Source organism: Armigeres subalbatus, chromosome 1 (genome assembly GCF_024139115.2).
Source record: "Armigeres subalbatus isolate Guangzhou_Male chromosome 1, GZ_Asu_2, whole genome shotgun sequence".
Taxonomy (NCBI): Eukaryota; Metazoa; Arthropoda; class Insecta; order Diptera; family Culicidae; genus Armigeres; species Armigeres subalbatus.
This window is the reverse complement of record NC_085139.1, coordinates 211,460,585-211,481,594: the sequence shown is the minus strand read 5'-3', so window position 1 is coordinate 211,481,594 and position 21,010 is coordinate 211,460,585. Positions and strand designations below refer to the sequence as shown.

General features: G+C 41.1%; 1 protein-coding gene across 6 annotated transcripts in view; it reads right to left on the bottom strand.

Moving 5' to 3' along the window:
• The window catches only part of LOC134205729 (longitudinals lacking protein, isoforms H/M/V-like), a 40,382-nt gene extending 23,680 nt beyond the window's left edge, over positions 1–16,702 (bottom strand). For 2 of the 6 annotated variants that reach the window (XM_062681274.1, XM_062681276.1), the window contains exons 1-2: positions 16,532–16,700; positions 12,179–13,259 (exon numbers count right to left, since the gene is read on the bottom strand). In XM_062681274.1, the coding sequence (XP_062537258.1) occupies positions 12,179–13,229 (1,051 nt within the window). In that variant the 5' untranslated portion in view covers positions 13,230–13,259; positions 16,532–16,700. Of the gene's footprint in view, positions 1–12,178; positions 13,260–14,172; positions 14,377–16,531 lie in introns of those variants that run through there. The other 4 variants (XM_062681270.1, XM_062681275.1, XM_062681273.1 and 1 more) reach the window with 4 other exon arrangements.
• Between the last annotated feature and the right edge of the window lie 4,308 nt (positions 16,703–21,010).

Here is a 21,010-nt window from a genome sequence, read left to right as displayed (position 1 = left end):
AGAATTAAACAGGGAATCGATTAATACCGGAACAAAAAAATGCCATTGGCACCGAAAGTTCTTATTAACAATGCTTCAACTGCTAGGCCTTGGCCATCCGAATGCTGGATTAGGAAATACGATAAGCAGAAGTTTTACAGAAAGTGCAACAGTGACCAACATTGGCATCATAGGCCACCGACCGCGCCCCTGTGGTCGGTGGTTATAAAGATAAAAACGTGTAGAGGATTGTAACAGACTATAACTGTACCTATCCCAAAACCAGGATGATTCTTTAGCAGGAGAGAAGACGTACGCAGAGGTCACTTAATTTATTTTATCTCCCCTTACCCGTGGAAACCATCCACCATAAGTGAAAGTTCAAGCAATGGAAAAGCAACTGGAAAAGTTCATGACTAAAATAAACAACCTAGCTAAGGGAAATGTTCGGCTAAAGAAGCAACCCGCCGACAGGAATGCTCAAGAAGTCCCCTGTCGTACCCAAAAGTTCCCCGTTACTGAGAATGCCACCCCCATTATTCATATGTCCGAGCCCCTATCCTATTTTGTCGGTCTTTCTATCCGAAAAATCACCACTTTCGCCCCTAGACCCTCACTGATCAAACAACTGAGAGGTCATCCAACTCTCCGGGTTTCTTTACTTCCAAAAGCCAGGAGCAAAAGAAATCCCATCAACAACCAAGGTCTCCTCAGCTAATGCCCTTTGTTTAAGCTTAAGCTTTTCGAGCATATCGCAAGGAAGCCTAAAAAATGCCTTCCCTCGCTCGAAAGATGCCAAAGTGCCCCAAAAGCTCATGAGCATGAGTATGACTGACTGTCCACGGTTGCTACGCCGTTATTGCCAGGTCAGCTGTAATTACACAGGGCCAACAGATAAAGTTTGGCACTAACATCATCTTCAATGTGAAAGAACTGGTGAACCAAAAATAAGCAATACCAGCGCCGGCTGTGTCCGAATGCAGGTCAATTAAGGAATAGGTAGGAAATTATTGACGTGATACTTGCTTTGATAAAAGCAGACGAGTCACCTGCACTTCCACGAGCAGTCACAGGAATGTTGTACAAATGGGGTAGGGAGTGTGGCAGGATTCGTTTTGGTAAACGGCCTGCCGTGTATAGCGTGTAGATTAATTTAAAACAAAAACAATAGAACGAACGCTAATTATTTTAATTAGCGAACGCTCTACACAACTGTATGCGGACTAAATTTTCACTTTCTGCCTAATTTACTCACCCGCACAATGCAGAACCAAATTTCGGTGACCGGCCGATCGTTTTGCTTTCCGCACAAAGCAGAACTAAATTTCGATAACTGGCCGATCGCTCTGTTTACTGGAGAAACCAGAAAGATGCTAAAAGTGCCCCAAAAGCTCAGAGGTCAAACAACAAGACTGCCAATTGGTGCTTTGATGTTGCACGAAGAAGAAGAAGCAAAAAGATGATAATCGAAAAAATCTCCACGGGAAACCATACGAAGAAGTTTTTAAAACTCTTCTCAAAAATTCTAACAGCAATTTAATTAAAAACGGTAAGCAGTACGGGGTTCGGAAGATGCGCGGCTACAAAGCAAGACCATGCTGAAGGTGGCTGGCAGAGTTGTCCTACACAGTTGGCAAAAAATCTGCTCTTTTATTTTTTTACAATTTGGCAGATTGAAGTGACATTTCAATAACTCGAACATCCATCTATTAGTTGCACTCATTGATTAAATTTTGTTTAGTATTAAAAAATATGAAAAATCTTTTAGATTGTTTGCGAACTTTGTAGAACAACTCTGGTGGCTAGGTTCGATTCCCGGTCCGGTCTAGGAAATTTTCGGGTTGAAAATTTTCTCGACTTCGTCGTCCTCCGCAGCTCAGAAGGCTACTGATGAGATCAAATTCTGAGCTGCAGCGGACGACGGAGTTCTTTCGTAGATTAATAGGGAAAGCACCTGTTTAGCGTACTGGTGGTTACCCACCAAAGGAAGTGGTTACCCTCCAATACATTTTTTGAACTAAATCTTTCACATGTTGTGCAATTGCACAAATCGAGTTTCAGACATAGTAATTAATTTCTACTCAGGGTTGCTTATACCCGGAATATAGGCAATTAACTTGGTTGTACTCCTTTCCTGAGTTCACTCGTGCCGTCCTGTATGCTGCCCAGGTTTCTATCCCGCAAAACTGCTGCCGTTCCGGATGCCGAGCTCTCAGATGGTGGTCTGGATAGGATCACAGAGCACAGTGGGCGCAGCAAGCCAAAAACGTGCGTTTTTTTATTTGCGTGCAAACGGTTGATTTGACATAGGTGGTGTCTTCGGAAGAAAATTTTACCAAAAAATAAGCTATCTTTTGGAATATTAGGGTGACCTAAAAATTCGCCTGTTAGGGTGATCCAAAATTTTTTTTTTAATTTTCGTTCAAAAAAATTTGAGCCGCTACAAAAGTGATAGAGCTTGAAAATACAAACAACTTCGTAGAATATATCAACTCTCTATCTTTTAACGGTAGCGAGTTATGATGAAATTTCAAAAAATCGTATCTAAAACCAGTTTTTTTCAAGAAAACTTTTTTCTTATTGTTTTTCGACATGGACATGTTCTACAAAGTGAACAAGTACATCAAAACACACGTTTTCCTAAAAAATGTGGATATTTCGGAGGTATATTAGAGAAGTTATTCGACTTTTTCATATTATATAATGCAATTTTGCTATGTCTATATTTTTAATTGAGGCGAATTGTGGCAGATCAAACACCAAACGTTTGCCAGTTTGGATCCAAATATGTACAGAGCATCGAGCGAAATAATTAAAATGATTAAACGGTAGGGTGGTCCATGAATATATTAAAAAAATGATTTTTATACTAATTTGAGTCACCTTAATGTTTGTCATCTCAATATTTCCTCCGAATTCCTCCTAATAAAACAGAGTGCATTTGGTAGTTGGATGTCTATACTTTCGTATGGCTGGTGTTTGATCTGCCACAATTTGCCTCAATTAAAAATATAGACATAGCAAAATTACATTATATAATATGAAAAAGTCGAATAACTTCTCTAATATACCTCCGAAATATCCACATTTTTTAGGAAAACGTGTGTTTTGATGTACTTGTGTAGATAGAGAGTTGGTATATTCTACGAAGTTGTTTGTATTTTCAAGCTCTATCACTTTTGTAGCGGCTCAAATTTTTTTCAACGAAAATTAAAAAAAAAATTTTGGATCACCCTAACAGGCGAATTTTTAGGTCACCCTAATATTCCAAAAGATAGCTTATTTTTTGGTAAAATTTTCTTCCGAAGACACCACCTATGTCAAATCAACCGTTTGCACGCAAATAAAAAACGCACGTTTTTGGCTTGCTGCGCCCACTGTGCAGAGCTGTGAAAGCCAAAACAAAGCGGGAAAAGAAGGTCCCCGCATCTCCATATTGTGCATTTAGACCAAAATTGTTCGTATGACGCTGATAACTGGCAGCAAGGCCCACTTCCGACGAGATTCACATGGAAAAATAACAAAAATAATATGCAGCATTGCATGGTGTTATGTCACAAAATCGAGCTTTTTTTGTCTTTATTATCGAGATTTTCAGAAATCGAGCTTGTTTTGTCGCTGACAAAAGTAGAGGGTTGTATCAAAGATACGACTGCAAATTGAACGTAGAATAACGTATACACTGAGGATACTGGTCGTAAGATTTTCATACGACAAAATTTATGAGAATGTTTCATAAGAATTGAACTATGAAAATCTTAAGATCATATTTCGGTCAAATCTATATTTTTATTAGATATCCAACATGACAATTCCTCGAAGCGTTGGTGGACGTGTGGTTTGATCACACGCCTCCTAATCACGACGACTATGGTTCGAAACCAGGTTACACTTTTTTTAAACGAACTTTAAATTTTTCATAAGATTGTCGTATGAAATGCATTTCATTAGTGAATCGTATGAAAATCAATACATTTTCTTGTGGCGAAATTTCAAAAGAGGATCGTATGATAGTCTTACGACCAGTATCCTCAGTGTAGTGTAATCATCAACCGTGGATGCGAAGTTTGATCATCAACATTTGCATGTTCATGTCGGATGGCTAATAGCCGAAATGTAGGCAATTTACTGTTAAAATGCAATTTCAACATTGGTTGGTAAAATTAAATTTTTAATAGTTAAATTCGCTGAATCAATTGTTTACAATAATTGTATAGAATCTTAGAGAGTTTATTGATCGACTCATACCAAAATCTCCGAAATCCGTTCAAAAACGGCTGAGTTATTGGCTCGTACTTCCTGACCTCTTTTCGTGACGGTCCCAAATTTGAAACTTTGGAATGACCCCCTGTATTACCGAAAGATGTAATTCTACGTCAAAAAACAAATCCCTGGCCAGGATTACTCCAGCTTCAGACCCATTTCCCTTATCTATTGCTTCTCAGAAGTAGTCGAAAGACTTCTTAAGATGTTCTGCAGATGTCTTCAAAGCACCATTTAAGACGCTCTAAAAATAATTAAATCACCATTTGAGAGCTCGGTGTCCGGGACGACAGCTGGTTTTGACTACCCTGGTGCTCAAAGTGTCTGGGAATATTCTAGCATTCGAACATAATTTTCTGTTACCTTTTCAAGTCCTAATCGACAACTCTGCGTCCAGATCCTACCTAACTTGAAGTATCCTCTTCGATCAGAGACTGACTTTTTTCATCCCTTATTTTTGAGCGGTTTAATTCATCTGCAGGTCCAGAATCAACCTGAACAAAACCCTTTCAATATCTCATAGGACCAACACCGTTTCCAAAACAAACAGTGGCAGGGGTGCATTTTATATTTTGGCTATCAGCGGTTGAGCTGAAATTTTCAGAATGATTTTCTCGCCCAAAGACACAATTCTGGGGCAATCCTCGTGGAATTCGACAAGTTTTTTCCCCTAGACTAGTACTAGGCTAGATTAGCTTACTCGACATACAGCGCCTGTTGGGCAAGGGTTGTGCTCATAAGCTTAACGATCGAATCGAAGAAGACCCATCGGGAAAATGTGAACGCAGTGTTAAAACAAGTTCACTGATCGTGTCTGGTCTGACAGAGAGTGCCAAATTAAATGACTAGTGGACTCTGCTGGTACTTTCATATCAGTCCCATATTGGTTTTTCGCATACTGATAATAGCCGATGAAGTCTCAAAGCGCATTTTCCATGCAAAACTTTAAAAAAATCTAATAAAATCAAACATTCTGCGATCTGGCTCATTCAATGAGTTAATGCAAAACGATTCAAATCAATGGAAAAATAATTGAATTTTGAGCAATCCACTTATGTAAATTCTTTATGGGACTGGTATGCGGGTACATTCAATATGTGACAAGGTTGGTTTGATATTTTTTCACATTTCTCCCGAACAAAGTCTAATTTTTTATCATGTTATGTGGAAGTAAGATGAAATTAAATGCTATTCACGGTGTTAACTCAAAAGTAACGAAAACCTAAATGGGACTGATATGCGAGTAGCGGCAGTGGTTGATAAATGCTTAAAAACTTCAATAAAGCAAATTAGGTTTATTGGTACGACGCTGGATGAGGATGGCTTCAAATCGAGCTATAGAATATCTAGTGAGACATCCGATTCGTTCATGACGTTTGATGGATTGAAGCAGGGCGATGCACTCTCTAATATGCTAGTCAACATAGTCAACAAGAAGGTCCAATTCGAAGAAATGCTGTGCAAAGAAACGGAACTATCATCAACAAGTCTCCATGATTTTGCGTATGACATCGACATCTTTGGTGTAGATCGCAGAGTTGAGGAAAGAGGCAATTTAATTGTTCGGATCTCGAAAAAACTGGTTTTTGTAGCAGCTTTGTTGTTGCAGCTCAAAACTGAAAATGTTCTGTTTTTAATAATTGTCAACCATTTTGTGTTTCATTTCAACTTACATGAGTAGTTTTTTCCTCCTTCCAATACAATCCAATTATTCCTACTCCGCTTCTAATTCTGTAAGCTAAATACACATTTCTTTATAATACACTCCTTCCAGTAGCTTTTCTAAAAATACCTTCCGCTAATTTACTAGCAACAACCGATTTAATTCAACTCAATCACTTTATCCAAATTCTAATTAACAATTTATTTCCTTTTCAGGTTTCCCAGCAGTTCACCGTAGTAGCATCAATATACAAATCGCCGTAATAAATCATCAGCCTCCAATCTTGTTTGTTTTTATTTTACCTTCAATGAATTTACCTACCAAATTGATCCACCCAATTCACCAACTATCGCGCCGTGTTGCCAAGTGCGCAACAGCCCCTCCCGTAGCTCTAGCGAAGGGTCCTTTAAACGTAGACAGATGTTCCGTCTCCTATCTCAGGCACTGCTATTTTTGCCACGGCTCGCCTATACAACTTTCCGCCGGCTCGAACTACCACTTGACGGACTCTACCATCAGCTCCTTTGAAAATTTCTTCCACTATTCCTCGGATCCAGCTTCTTCTGTTCGCCTCATCTGCCATATACACCAGATCACCTAAGTGTACTAAACCTTGCTCTTCTCTCCACTTTGCTCTTAAGTTTATCGTTGGCAAATACTCCTTCACCCAGCGTTTCCACAGCTTATCAGCAAGCACTTGAGATCTCTCGTATTGATTTCGCAACGCTGCAGCTTCATTCCCTTGGGGTAGCCTTCCGTCTCTTTCGCACGATGGATACCCAAGCAAAAAATGGTTCGGAGTTAATGCTTCTGGGTCCGTGTTTTCCTTCGACACGAATGTCAAAGGTCTTGAATTGATAATTCCTTCTGCTTCAGCCAACACAGTCTCCAGAACCTCATCCGACAGTGAACGACCGTCTTGTAACTCGTACACAGCTTCCTTCACCGACCGGACCAATCTTTCCCACACTCCCCCCATGTGTGGGGCTGCGGGAGGGTTGAAATTCCACCTCGTTCTCGCGTTCGTGAAATTTTCACTGCACTCTTCCTCAATCTTCTCCAACTCCTTACTCGCTCCAACGAAGTTAGTGCCATTGTCCGAGAAAAACTCTAGCGGACTCCCTCGTCGACACACAAACCTTCGAATTGCCATTAGACAGGATGTCGTAGAAAGACTTTTAACAACCTCTAAATGAACTGCCCTGGTCGTGAAACAAGTGAACAAAGCCACCCACCGCTTTTCGCTGCGCCGACCGACTGTGACTGTAATCGGACCGAAATAGTCAACACCCGTGTATGTGAAGGGTCGCAGGAACGGTGTCACCCTTTGCACTGGTAGTGGTGCCATCTTTGGCACGGCCGGATGGCATTTGTACACCTTACACCATACGCAGTTTCGCATTACCTTCACCACCTCAACTCTAATCTTTGGAATACAGAATCTCTGCATCAGCTCATTTACCACGGCTTCGATGTCCATGCCCCAACTGCCGATGATAATGCTCGATCACTCGTGATGTTATCAAGTGTCCCTAGGCAGAATTATGGGAAACCGCATTTCAAATGGAAGAAACTCGGCTTGAGCTGTTCGACCATCTACACGAATTACATCCTTATCGTCCAGGATTGGTGAAAGCTTATAAAGAGGACTTCGCTTCTCGATCTTCGCGTTGCACTCACCGTTGTTATCCCGCAAACGGCGCAAAATACATATTTCGTCTGCGAATGCTTCCCATTGCGCTTGTTGCCACAATATCTCCTCCGCGCGCTGGAACTCTTCTCTCTGCAGGCCCATTCGTACCGCATTCACCTTATGTTGGTAATTGAAGTTCCGCAGAGCTCGAATCGTTAGTATTGCCTGATTCTGCACTTTTCTGCGTAGGTTAGTCACAAACCGTATGACTAACGCTACAGTTCGCACTATCACATTCCACTTTAAGATCCTGGACACATTTATGAATTGGAATTCCGTTTCCGTTCTATGGAACAAGCACGCGGCTCGAAACTCTTCTGGGACGTTCGGTTCTACTACTGCGTCACTGGGCCACTCGCTCTCGGGGCGATACAAGAATGCTGGTCCTTTTTGCCATACGGTACTCGTCTGTAGGAGCGATTCTTTTGACCACTTCGTCAGCTTATCGGCGACGTTAAGTTTCGTCGGTATCCACCTCCAATCAGGGACCTTTGTTCGCGAGACGATATCGCCAATACGGAATGCGACGAACTGACGATACTTTCGTGCATCAGACGTTATCCACGACCGTACAGTTCGTGAGTCAGTCCAGAAGAACAGTCTTTTTACCTGTAGATTGTGACTTGTCAGTATTGTATCCTTAAGCCGGGCTCCCAACACCGCAGCCATCAGTTCCAAACGTGGGATAGAATGCGGCTTAATTGGAGCAACCTTGGAGCGGGCTTGAACTAGCGAGCAACGAGGAACCCCAGCTGCCGATATTCGGAAATAACCAACAGCCCTGTACGCGTTCTCACTCGCATCCACAAAAATGTGAAGTTGAAGTGAGTCGTAATCTAGCAAAGCACCATTTCCGAAGTAATATCGAGGAATACGAACTGCTGCCACATCGTTCAGACACGCCGTCCATCGAATCCACCTTGCCATCGCCTCTTCGTCGATCGTGTCATCCCAATTGCACCCGCTTCTCCAAAGATCCTGAACTATAATACGCCCATGGATTGTGAATAAGGCTAGTAATCCAAGGGGATCAAAAAAGCTCATCACACAACTTAACACAATCCGTTTTGTCGGCCGATGGCCACCGATCAAGAATGGCTGCAGGTCTTCTCTGACTTGCGTTGAGAACGTGAACACATCTTGTCTGGTATTCCACACAAGTCCCAGTACTCGCTCAAACTCCGTCTCTTTATCGCGGTGAAAGTGAATCTCCTGACTTGTTTGACGTTCTCCCAACTTCACCAGTACTTCTTCTGCATTTGAAACCCAGTTTCTAATTTGGAATCCTCCACGGGAGTGGATATCTCTAACGTCTTCAGCTTGCTTGACTGCTTCCTCTACGGTATCTGCGCTGTCGAAATAGTCGTCGACGTAATGCTTCTTCACTACTGCTTCTACTGCTCTTGGATACCCTTGGTGAACTCCTTCGCGTTCTTTTGCATAACGTACAATGCTTGACTTGGTGAGCATGATGCTCCAAAAATGGCACAGTCCATCACGTACACTTCTCCTCCAAATAGAAACCGCTGCGCTTGACGATCCTCAGGACGTATTCTCACTTGGTGGAACATCTCGCGAATGTCGCCACCGAACCCTATCCTTCGCTCACGGAACTGGCTTATCACTGACGGCAGGGAAACCAGCAGATCCGGACCCTTCAGCAATGCGGAATTCAAAGAAACGCCTTGCACAGCGGCCGCTGCATCCCAGACTAAACGCACTTTTCCTGGCTTTTTTGGATTCAGTACGATGTTTAACGGTAGATACCACGCCTTATGTCTCTCTGTGGTTTGTAGCTCCTGCTTTGTCGCTTTGTGGCAATATCCCTTCTCTATGTACTCCTCCATTTGCCTCTGTACATTCTGCTGCAGCATCGGGTTTCTTGCTAACCGCTTCTCCAGACTCTTCATCCTCTTCTCTGCCATTCCGTAACTATCTGGAAATTTGATATCTGCCTCCCTCCACAGTAAGCCGGACTGAAAGCGTTGACCGATGCGCACTGTTGTTCCTTCAAGTATCTCCCTGGCTCTCCGATCGTCGTCTGACTCAGGTATTACGTCCACCATGACTGCCGAATCTTCCACCACGTAATGCGACTTCAAAATCCGATAAAGTTCTTCATTTGACACACTAGCGCATGTGTGGTGCCCAACGAATGTGGAATTCTGCTGCGACTTCTCTTGTGGGCCATACACCGTCCATCCTAGCGCCGACCTAACCGCAATTGGTTCCCCTGGATTACCAACCCGTGACTCTAAAGGTGCAAACAGGTGCAGATGCTTTAACCCAATTAGAATACGTGGCGTCTCCATAGGGTAATCTGCCACCTTCAGGCCACGAAGGTGCTGGTACTGCATTGCAAATTCAGCAAACCGCATCGTCTGCTTCGGTAATCCCAGCTCTCTAACAGTGTGCGCACTCCTCACTACGGTTTTCTGGGTTGAATCCAAGCTCGATAACGCCAAATCAATTATCTTCGACTCCCGCTCTAGTCTTGTCATTCCGGAAGTCCATGACACGCGCAATGGTTGCACGATTCCATCGCAACCAAGCTCTTCCGCGACCGAATCTTCGATCAACGTATACGATGAGCCTTCATCCAAGAACGCCAATATCTTCACCGCCTTGGAACCATTATACACCATCACTGGGACAACACGAAAGATCACCGACGTCTGTACTATGCTACTGTGCATGTTACATGACGAATGTGCGTATAGTTGATGCAACAAGGTGTTATGCGTTGCGTTGCAATTCGCCACCTTACAGCGAATATTCATTTTACATTTGGAATCTCCGTGTGCATTTAGACAGCTTTTGCAAAGCTGCCATCTCTCTACCGCCTTCAACCGCTGTGCTGGATCAAGCTTCAAAAAATCCTCGCAATTACGCAACCTGTGATTTGTCTCGCCACATTTCACACATGGAATTCGCTTCTGGGGCTCGGTATCTCGAACGGTCCGTTCGTCTTCATTATGAACGTTCACAAACGCTCCTTGTTGCTTCACCTTGCTTCGCTCTCGATTCCGCTCCGGATTGCACACACGACTACTACTGGGTTGCCCGTCCACCAGATTTATCGCCTCCGTAGCTACAGAGACTATCTCCGCAAGAAAATCTGCCATGGTACGTAATGTAACTCTCTTCCCGTCGCCTAACTGCCCGCGCTTGTATCGAATCCAATCCATCTTTGTACTCGGTGGAAGCTTCTTCGCCAACTCACTTATCAGTAACGGGTTGATCAGATGTTCTTCCAGGCGTGTTGCTTCCATGTGGTCGCAGAGTTGCTGGACCAATCGACCGAACGTAATGTACGACGCCGGCTTCTCCGTCTTCGGGGCGTCCGCGGATCTCACCTTCACCAACAACGTCTCCAAAATTTGTTCAGGTTGGCCAAACTGTTCTCTCAGCTCCTGAATCACCTTCGGAACAAACTGCGGCAATAGAAGTCGCGATCCTACCGCTTCCAGTGCAGCTCCCTTCAAGCACTCCTGCAGCCGTACTAGGTTTTCTAGGTTGGAGAAACCACACGCTTTCGTCGACGCCTCGTAGCTCGTGATGAAGATCGACCACTCCTGCTTCTCTAACTGCCACATCGCTTCCCTCTTTTCTTTCTCTAACTCTAGTTTCATACTTGCCACCCTTTTCTTCCTCTCTATCAAAGCAGCAAGACGCTCTCGCTCGCGAGCTATCTCCCTTTCTGCTTCCAGCAACTCATTCTCCTCGGCCCCGATGGCAGTCGCTCCGTTTGAGTCACCAGCGCAGTCGTTACAAACCCAATCGTTGTCTTCCTGTACTGCTGACGTCACTCCTTGGCAGCCGAAATGGAACCACACCTGGCAGTTGTCGCAGAATACCATCTGGCTCTCATCTTCGTCCGGCCGGTGGCATTTCCCGCAATTGTAGGCCGTCTCATTCGGGTCGGAAAGGCGCGAATTCGATCCTTTACTCATTTTTGAGAATGTTCGGATCTCGAAAAAACTGGTTTTTGTAGCAGCTTTGTTGTTGCAGCTCAAAACTGAAAATGTTCTGTTTTTAATAATTGTCAACCATTTTGTGTTTCATTTCAACTTACATGAGTAGTTTTTTCCTCCTTCCAATACAATCCAATTATTCCTACTCCGCTTCTAATTCTGTAAGCTAAATACACATTTCTTTATAATACACTCCTTCCAGTAGCTTTTCTAAAAATACCTTCCGCTAATTTACTAGCAACAACCGATTTAATTCAACTCAATCACTTTATCCAAATTCTAATTAACAATTTATTTCCTTTTCAGGTTTCCCAGCAGTTCACCGTAGTAGCATCAATATACAAATCGCCGTAATAAATCAACAGCCTCCAATCTTGTTTGTTTTTATTTTTACCTTCCATGAATTCACCTACCAAATTGATCCACCCAATTCACCAACCATCACGCCGTGTTGCCAAGTGCCGCAACATTAATATTTCCCTTCAAATGGAGTTGATCGTGAGATCTGTCAAAACCAAGTAGGTATCTGATGGCTGGTAGAGAATGAGACAACCCAAGCGGTCTCATTCTCCTTTGGATTCAAACCCTGGTGGAATCCTAACTTACCTTGTTCTTGCTGCTGTGCCCGCTGATCTTCGCCTTCCGATTTGGCCGTGGTGATGTGATAGGTTTCCGTTGACGTTTCGTAAATTTCCGTGTCCGCTGCTGACTGCGCTGCCGCACCCTGGGGTACCTGAGTCGTAACGACGGTCGTAGTTCCACCACTGATAGATTGATTCGGCGTTGACGTTATGATTTGTTGCACTTTGATTTTCTTCTTTTTCGGTTGATTGACGACGCTCTCCACTACCTCCTGCAGGGTGGTTGCTTGAGTTTGCTGTTGCTGTGGCTGGGTTTGCTGCTGCTGGGTCTGGACATGATGAACTTGAACCGTTTGGGTCGGCTGTTGCTGCACGGTGGCCGTTTGCTGCGGTTGCACATGGATCTTAGCGGCAATAGTTTGCTGCTGCGGCTGGGAGATTGGAACGGTGATCGTGGCTCCGGTGGTGGTTGTCAACGTTGGCATTTCAGCAGGTGCCGTTTTGATTATGGTTTTGTTCAAAATTTGCGGGGTGGTTTGAATTTGAGCTTGTAGCAGCTTGGCGGGTTGATGAACGATTGTGGAATTGGTAGGCAATGTAAGATAAACAGACTCAGCTGTCGCAATCGTTGCCTTATCCAGTAAGCTTTGATTCTGTGTCTGGATGATCTGCTGGGCTAGCGAAGACGTGGCCTGTTGGGTTTGTTGCTGTCGCGTGTCTCCGCTGTTATCCGTTAAACCTCGGATCGAGAGCAGCTCTGCCGTGTGCAAGAATGACGGCAGGGATTCTTGTACCACACTCACTTCGCCTTGATACATAAACTCGACGATCGACATGAGATCGCTGTACTTGACATTCTTGAATATGATCACCGGATGTTGACAAGGGTTTTCTTTGAATATATCCTTGAAGTATGCACTGCATGCCGAAAGAAGGATTTTATGGGCGCGTATCTTGCGCCCTTCGCAACACAATGTCACATCTACGAGATCTTCCTCGTAGCGAAGTGAGTCGAATGCTCCGGTGATATAGTTGGTGTAATTGTTCCACCGGAGAGAAAACTGCTGAGCTGACATTGTGCCGGTAATGTCAGACTCGAGCTAAATCTGAAATTAGAAATAGATAATTTAGTATTTGTAAATAAAACCCATAAACACGTTTTGACGGGAAATTTAATACAAATTTCAAATTTATTTACTAGTCTCTTAAACTATAAAAAATAAATTTAAAAAAAAATTATTGCCATAAATGTCTATTACTAAGGGTCTGTCTCATAAGTCGAATTCCAACCATGGAATAAAGGTTGAATGTACATTTTCAGTAGGATTCTTCTATTCATGAAAAACCAATCTATTAGGTTGAAATGCAACTGAATAATAAAATCTGGAAGAGGATGAGGTGCTGTTCAATGTTCTTCTCCTTCTCTATGTTCTACAGGTTAGATTAGTACACTGAGAAAACATCATGTTTACGAAATCAGCATGTTAAGGTAATAGGGCAAGGTTTACTGTACTAACATAATCATGTCTGCAATAACTAAGTAATTGGAATTTGCATAATTTCATAAATCAATCAACAGATCTCTTCTGAGACTGAGATTTCAAATTTAACTATTAAACTAAAGGATTTTTCGGGGCTTTTAACCCCCCACCCATCATGTAATATTTTTTCATGCAAATTAATTTTTATTCGAATGAATCGTAAGAAAATTAGATACTCCTCTTCCCCTCAAGCCATTACGTAATTAGTGTACGGCCCCTATGCTTTCATTGAGACATACTTAAGATTTAGATATAATAGAATATTAAATAAAACAATAAATCACTAGAATTTGTAATTGTAATTTGTAGAAACTTGGATAAACAAGTATTTGTTCAAAGAAAAATGCTACGGATTTGCAATCTTGAGCGCCAAAAATAGTTAGAAAAAGCAATGAATTGCCTCCAAATTTCAAAGCGTTTTTCGATTTCAAACATCATTTTATGTTGATTATGTACTATTGTACTTATAGTTATTTACTTAAGTATTGAAATCCCGATACAAACCGGACGCAGCACTCGTTTCTAAATATTGCCACCCAATATTTACCACAAAATCACAACAAAAGTCGCTCTTCCTGTGGATAGAAAATCTCCTTTGGCTCGATTATCATTTCCACATCACTCAACGCACAAAATGAAATAACGCTAGTTCACGAGCCCTGACCAGAAATGAAACTCAAGATGGAGTCCACTCACAGCGAGCACAAGCGCAAGGCGACGTCGTGGAACTCCCTCCCGCGGAACACTCCCCGCTCTGCGGCTGCTTACTTGGTAAAAACGCAGGGCTGCCAAATGTGCAAATTTAGCCAAATTGTTCATTTCGCGTAGTTTTATGAGCCAAACTGCATGAATCGGTCAGAATATAATCACTATTTTAAAATTAAGCATGAGACTTTAAAATCTAAGTTTTGTACAAAATAGTCAACCCTAAGAAAATTTCAGAGCTTTAGCAACAATATTCCAACTTCAGTTTTTCCACAGACACAAAAACACAAAATCATCGCCTCGAAAAATATTCATATGTTTTACTTTTGTATGAGACAAATATAGAAGCTCGTAATCTGAACAGGCTTTTAGGTAATCAGAATATGTAATCACTATCTAAGGCTCTCCAGTAACTAGTTAGCTTTGCAAGCAAAGGCGTGAGATTGCTTATCTTGAGATGGCAAGTACGACTCTTGATCCGGTCCGGTCTATGAAACATGGGGTGGGAAACATTGTGCTTGCCATACAAGATACATGTTCATGCAATTGCAGGCTAGAAAAACTTCTAATTAATAACACTGTGGAAATGCTTAAACACTAAGTTGAAAAGCAAACCAAGTTTCAGTTGGTATCTAGAGCCATTGAAAAAGAAGAATAATCAGCTATTGCTAGAGAAACTAAAAGTAAAATTCCAGAACAAGTCGATCGGGTTATAGTTATTGAACGTTGCTTCCTTGACCTGAACAATGGTTGTATCGATAGGCTTACATGAATTGAATTAAATCAATAGACGAATTCAAGTAACGTTAAAAAAAGACGATCAACGATGTTAACTTTGACAGATTCCACGACGCAGCATAGGAAGCTCACTTTAGAATGCTTATAATAAATTCTAGACTAAATTTTATTAAAATCTGATTGATATACGATAAGGAAAAAAAAAACAGATTAATCCACCTAGCGGTGATGGCGCCTTTTTCGCGCAAAAAGGTAATGATAGTGATCAACAGTGTTTTAGCACAGACAAACAGACATAACACTAAAGAAATTCCCATCGGCCATGACTTCAGTGATCAATTTGAATTTGATTGATTGCACGTTTCACAACTAGAGGCGCTAGCGTCTTAATCCTTCGAGTTTGACATTTCAGTCCAGCGCCTTCTGGTAACAATGTCATACGAAACATTGTTTCGTGGAACATGCTCGCAAGATGGTGATAGAGTAGCTGAGTAATGGATTTTTCAGAAAAATGTTCAAGCTGTTACGTCTGTTTGTCTGTGGTTTTAGTCTCTTTCGGATGCAACTTGTTGCAAGAAAATCGGTCAAGAGTTTCTGTGAAAATTTGGCTTATGTTTTTATGGTATTTTGTGCACACACACGCACACACATACACACACACACGCACACACATACACACACACGCACACACATACACACACACGCACACACATACACACACGCACACACGGACAGACAGACATTTGTTCAGCTCATTGAGCTGAGTCGAATGAACACTATGGGTCTCCGGGACTTCTATCAAAAGTTCGAATTTGAAGTGAAATGATAGCCTTTCGGTACAACTTAGTTGTACGAGAAAGGCAAAAAGATTAGATTAGTTCATTTTATTACGTAGAATAACGTCTTTCGGTAAAACAGGGGGTTACGAATCGTACATGAATAAGATTTTAATTTAATTTAGTCTAGAATTTATTATAAGCATTTTAAAGTGAGCTCCCTATGCTGAGCCGTAGAATCCGTCAGAAGTCCGGTTGCTTTTTCTTATTTTTACTTGGCTTCATCTATATACCCATTATATCTTGATTATTACCAGTAACTGAATACTACTTAATTTTTTTAAATTCCTGGATCAAATTCAAATTTAACTTAAGAAACAAATTTAAATTTACCCGGTAAGAATATTCTTTCTATTATCAAATATTTAGTAATTAGGAACAAAGTGGGCAACACTGTTAGGAGTGCTTCGAAAGTGGACACGAGGAGAGCGGAATGGTGAGTGGGGTAACCGAGAAAGGAAGAAGAAACGAAGACATCGAAATAACTTGAAATGGCTGGCGTAGGTATGCATAATTCAAAACTCGATTTTTCCACACCCGACTACGTCGCAAACTTACCGAAAACTATCGCAAAACGTTCCCCACGTACTGGGTCGCACTTTTCCACTACTTTTCACCAAATACAGATCACTTTTGCACTATTTTTCACTGTTAGAGCGGGAGCAGGTCTCGAAATTCACTTGTTTGTGGCATCAAAATCGGGGAGAAAATTTTCCTCTATCGGACACCCATGAGACACCCTGCTCGGTTGCTCGTCGCGTCGTCGTCGTGCGAAAGCGTCACCCAGTTTACCGCGCGCGTCACCCAACGGTGAGTGGCTGTCAGATGAGACACACGGAAAACAAAAAGTACAGTATAGCAGACCTTACACGAGGCATATATTGACAATACTTTTTTCGTCAAACTTTTCATCAAACTTTTCTTCAATATTTTCACTGATTAGCCGGCATGGCCGTAGCTGAAGAAAAACTCAATTTTTTCTTGAACTAATATGAATCAAATAGCGGTATAACGCACAAAACACGCCCACACTCAACCGTCATCGACTCCTGTGGGCAAACTGCGGGGGGAGATGAGGGGAAATATTGAAAAGAATATCAAACTTTTCTGATTTCCCTCAATATTTACTTCAATATTTTGGGTTCGCACTCACACGATCAATCTTTTTCTTCAATAATCAAGAGTTTGTCAAACTTTTTCCGTCGTGTAGGGTCTGCTTATCTCCCCGCTTATCCGGACCTATATATGACCATTAAAATGGGTAGTGGCACTTTTTCAAGAAAATGGGTGAATTTTCCCGGATAAAAAATACAATAGGTTTACAATAAAATATTATAAAAATACAATAAATTTTATTGATGAACAATAAACTCTACTGTTCCTATATTATACCAATCAAGTTGCCATATTGTTGTTCCATTAGACGTACAATAGATTCTATTACCGGCAAAATGTGGGCAATAGAATTACAATAATTTCTATTGTAATGGCAAAATTTTGTTCGAGAAAAAATCGATTTTTTTAATGTAAAGATACATAACAACCCCCATTTTCTATTGTAAAACTGCCATTTACAATAGGCTGTATGGTAGAAAACAATATTCTCTGATGTTATTCTATTGTGAGTGACAATAGAGTTTGGCGTAATTACCATTAATTTCATCGTACTGTTACAATTATTCCTATTGTTTTTCTATTGAGATTTTTTATTAGGGTTTTCACGGTGGGAATAATATCAGCAATTGACTTCTCCAAATGAATGGAGGTGTGCGTGACTTCGCTGTATTCCTGTCAATGTGTGCTGTCTTCCTCCAAAAGTATTCGTGATATTTTTGCCGCAACAAGATTACCACCCACTTTTATTTTATATTCAAGACAAAATTTTCAAAACGACTTATCTGCTTTTGTAAACAAAGTTTCAAACGACGATTCGACGAATCTGATAGCACTCCCACGCAAACCAACACCGTCAACAGGTAGCGGAATCCTTCACCTACCTATTGGTGGTGTTGGTTTGCGTGGGAGAGCTATCAGATTCGTCAAATCGTCGTTTGAATCTTTGTTTACAAAAGCAGATAAGTCGTTTTGAAAATTTTGTCTTGATATATTCTATACAGTGACGTTAGTGTGCGAAAAACTGCGCTTGGTGAACTCAATAACATAGTACCCATTAATGGGTAAAGTCATCTAACCGTGTATAGTGGAATAAGGCATTTTATGAGACAGATCGAAACATCTGTTTTTCTCGTGTTTATCTACTTTGACAATTAGTGGGAGCCCGTTTGTTTGGTAATTTCGCGATTAACATTTCGATGGGTCCCATCATCAATTCTACCTGTTTTACTTTCCGGCTACCAGGGTTTTAGAACAAAGTTTTTCATATGATTCTTGAAACGTGTCGTTAGATTATTCATACCAATGCATTCTAAAGGCCAGTATCGACTTGAAAAGTAGAGAGGTTACGGAATTTTGTTCAATATTACCAAGCGGAATTTTGACAACTAATCTGCATGGAGCTAAATGTCACTTGTACTTACGGAATAATCGAGCAGAATATTTTTCCGAAAGTAAAGTGACAGCTCCCATTACTTTGCGTGGGAACCTTACAAATTCCAATTTTATTTTTTGTTCTTGTCAGGTGGATACTGTTGAAAGAATTTTGTTTCGATTCTTTACTTTTCCGATTCAGTAAACGGAATTTAACATGTGATTGAGATAGAAAAAGAAATTTCTTTTGAACACGATACCAACCTTAAGCATGAAATGCTGAAGAAAACACGAATGAAAAGTAAAACGTTACAAACATTATTTTGCGTTCGGACCTAACGGAATGTTCACGCAGAATCATACCAAAACAAAACATTAAAAGTAAATAATCGGGCCACCGCGAAACGTCTCATAAAATGCCTTATATATATTTATACACGGACAGATAAATCAACCCAAACTTTGAGTTTAATATACGCACTCATGAGAATATCGCAGAGAAAATTTACCCAAATTTGGGTAGTTTTCCCTTTCTTTCCCATGATTGCTATCAAAACTAGAGCAAGATGCAAACACCTCACCGAGGTTGCTCAGCCCAATAACCCAAATTTGAGTAAATTCAATATTCTCTATTTTGGGTTGATTAAGGTCCGCTTTGGATAAATTAAACTCAGCTTTGGGTAAATTGTTTACATAGGATTAAAGGCAAACTACCTACACGCCCGTTTCAAATCACTCAGAGACTGAGTGAAATTGTATTGCCGTCCCTTTTTTTCTCACGGAAATATTACTCAATTTTCGTAAAAAGTGGAACTACTCAAATTTTGAGTAGTTCCACTTTTTACGAAAATTGAGTAACTTTTCCGTGAGAAAAAAAGAGACGGCAATACAATTTCACTCAGTCTCTGAGTGATTTGAAACGGGTGTGTAGTGCCAGAAAAGTCATTTTACTCAAATTTGGGTTATTGGCCCAAACCACGGTTTTGAGTGCAAACAACCTACTTTTGGGTAGTTTTGGTTTTCAGTGTAGATGAGCGAAGATAAATCAAGACAAAATTTTCAAAACGACTTATCTGCTTTTGTAAACAAAGATTCAAACGACGATTTGACGAATCTGATAGCTCTCCCACGCAAACCAACACCACCAATAGGTAGGTGAAGGTTTCCGCTACCTGTTGATGGCGTTGGTTTGCGTGGGAGAGCTATCAGATTCGTCAAATCGTCGTTTCAATCTTTGTTTACAAAAGCAGATAAGTCGTTTTGAAAATTTTGTCTTGAAATCCTTTGTCTCCAAACGAACTGTCAAATGTGTCTCCAAAAGAGCATAACGCCACGATTTCAATGAAAATATTAAGGGGTGTGATATCGAGTTTTCCGCGAGCCGTAATATGGCCGCCAGCTTGCCTGCGGAGTTTCTGATTTGACGTTTGTGGAGGTCAATTGCACCTACCGTTCCGAGCATTTTGATCAATGTGGTATACTAGAAGGCTTGAATTCACTTCATCTGCACCTTCTGCTATGCCTCATTGGTCAGAATTCTCGGAGCGGTGGGTGCAGTTGACCTGCACAAACGTCAAATCAGAGACTAATACTAAGGACATACCTGTTTAACATGGTACAACAGGACAAGAAAATTATTCCAAGACTATCTTTGATAAAAACAATAATTGGTATGGTACTCATTTCAAGATTTTTGTACCATGGTATTTACACCACCAATGCGTCATTATTGTCAGATTTTCTGGATATGATACACTGCGCGGCGTTTGTAGTGTTCCCAAATGGGTACTTGCACAAAACTTCACGCGGCGAATGACTGTCGAAACCCGCATAATAAAAAACAACATGTTATATGGTCAGAATCATTTTTACGATGTAAGATATCCCGCGTAATTACAAACTGTACATGGATATTTTCCCGTGCGGTCGACAACAGTATCCTTTACTGTTGACAACTGTAAATGAACAATCTCATATAAAGTTTTAACAGTTTGTGGTACGGTTATTTGACAAATAACAATATGTTGAATGGGTTGTTAAGTTATGTCACCATAAAAAATCGTCTGTTTTCGCGTGCAAAATTTTCGCTCAACAGTATGATAAAATGTTGACATATAATGCAGGAAATAAAGAACATTTTAGAGACAGCATGTTATATGTTGACATTTAGTGATGTTGTCGAGCAGTTATGGTTGAATCGATCGAAAAGTATACGATAACCGCAACGTAAACTGTGAAGCTATATCTTACATCGTAATAATGATTCTGACCATATAACATGTTGTTTTTTATTATGCGGGATAGCTTCACAGTTTACGTTGCGGTTATCGAATATTTTTCGATCGATTCAACCATAACTGCTCGACATCATCACTAAATGTCAACATATAACATGCTGTCTCTAAAATGTTCTTCATTTCCTGCATTATATGTCAACATTTTATCATACTGTTGAGCGAAAATTTTGCACGCGAAAACTAACGATTTTTTATGGTGACATAACTTAACAACCCATTCAACATATTGTTATTTGTCAAATAACCGTACCAC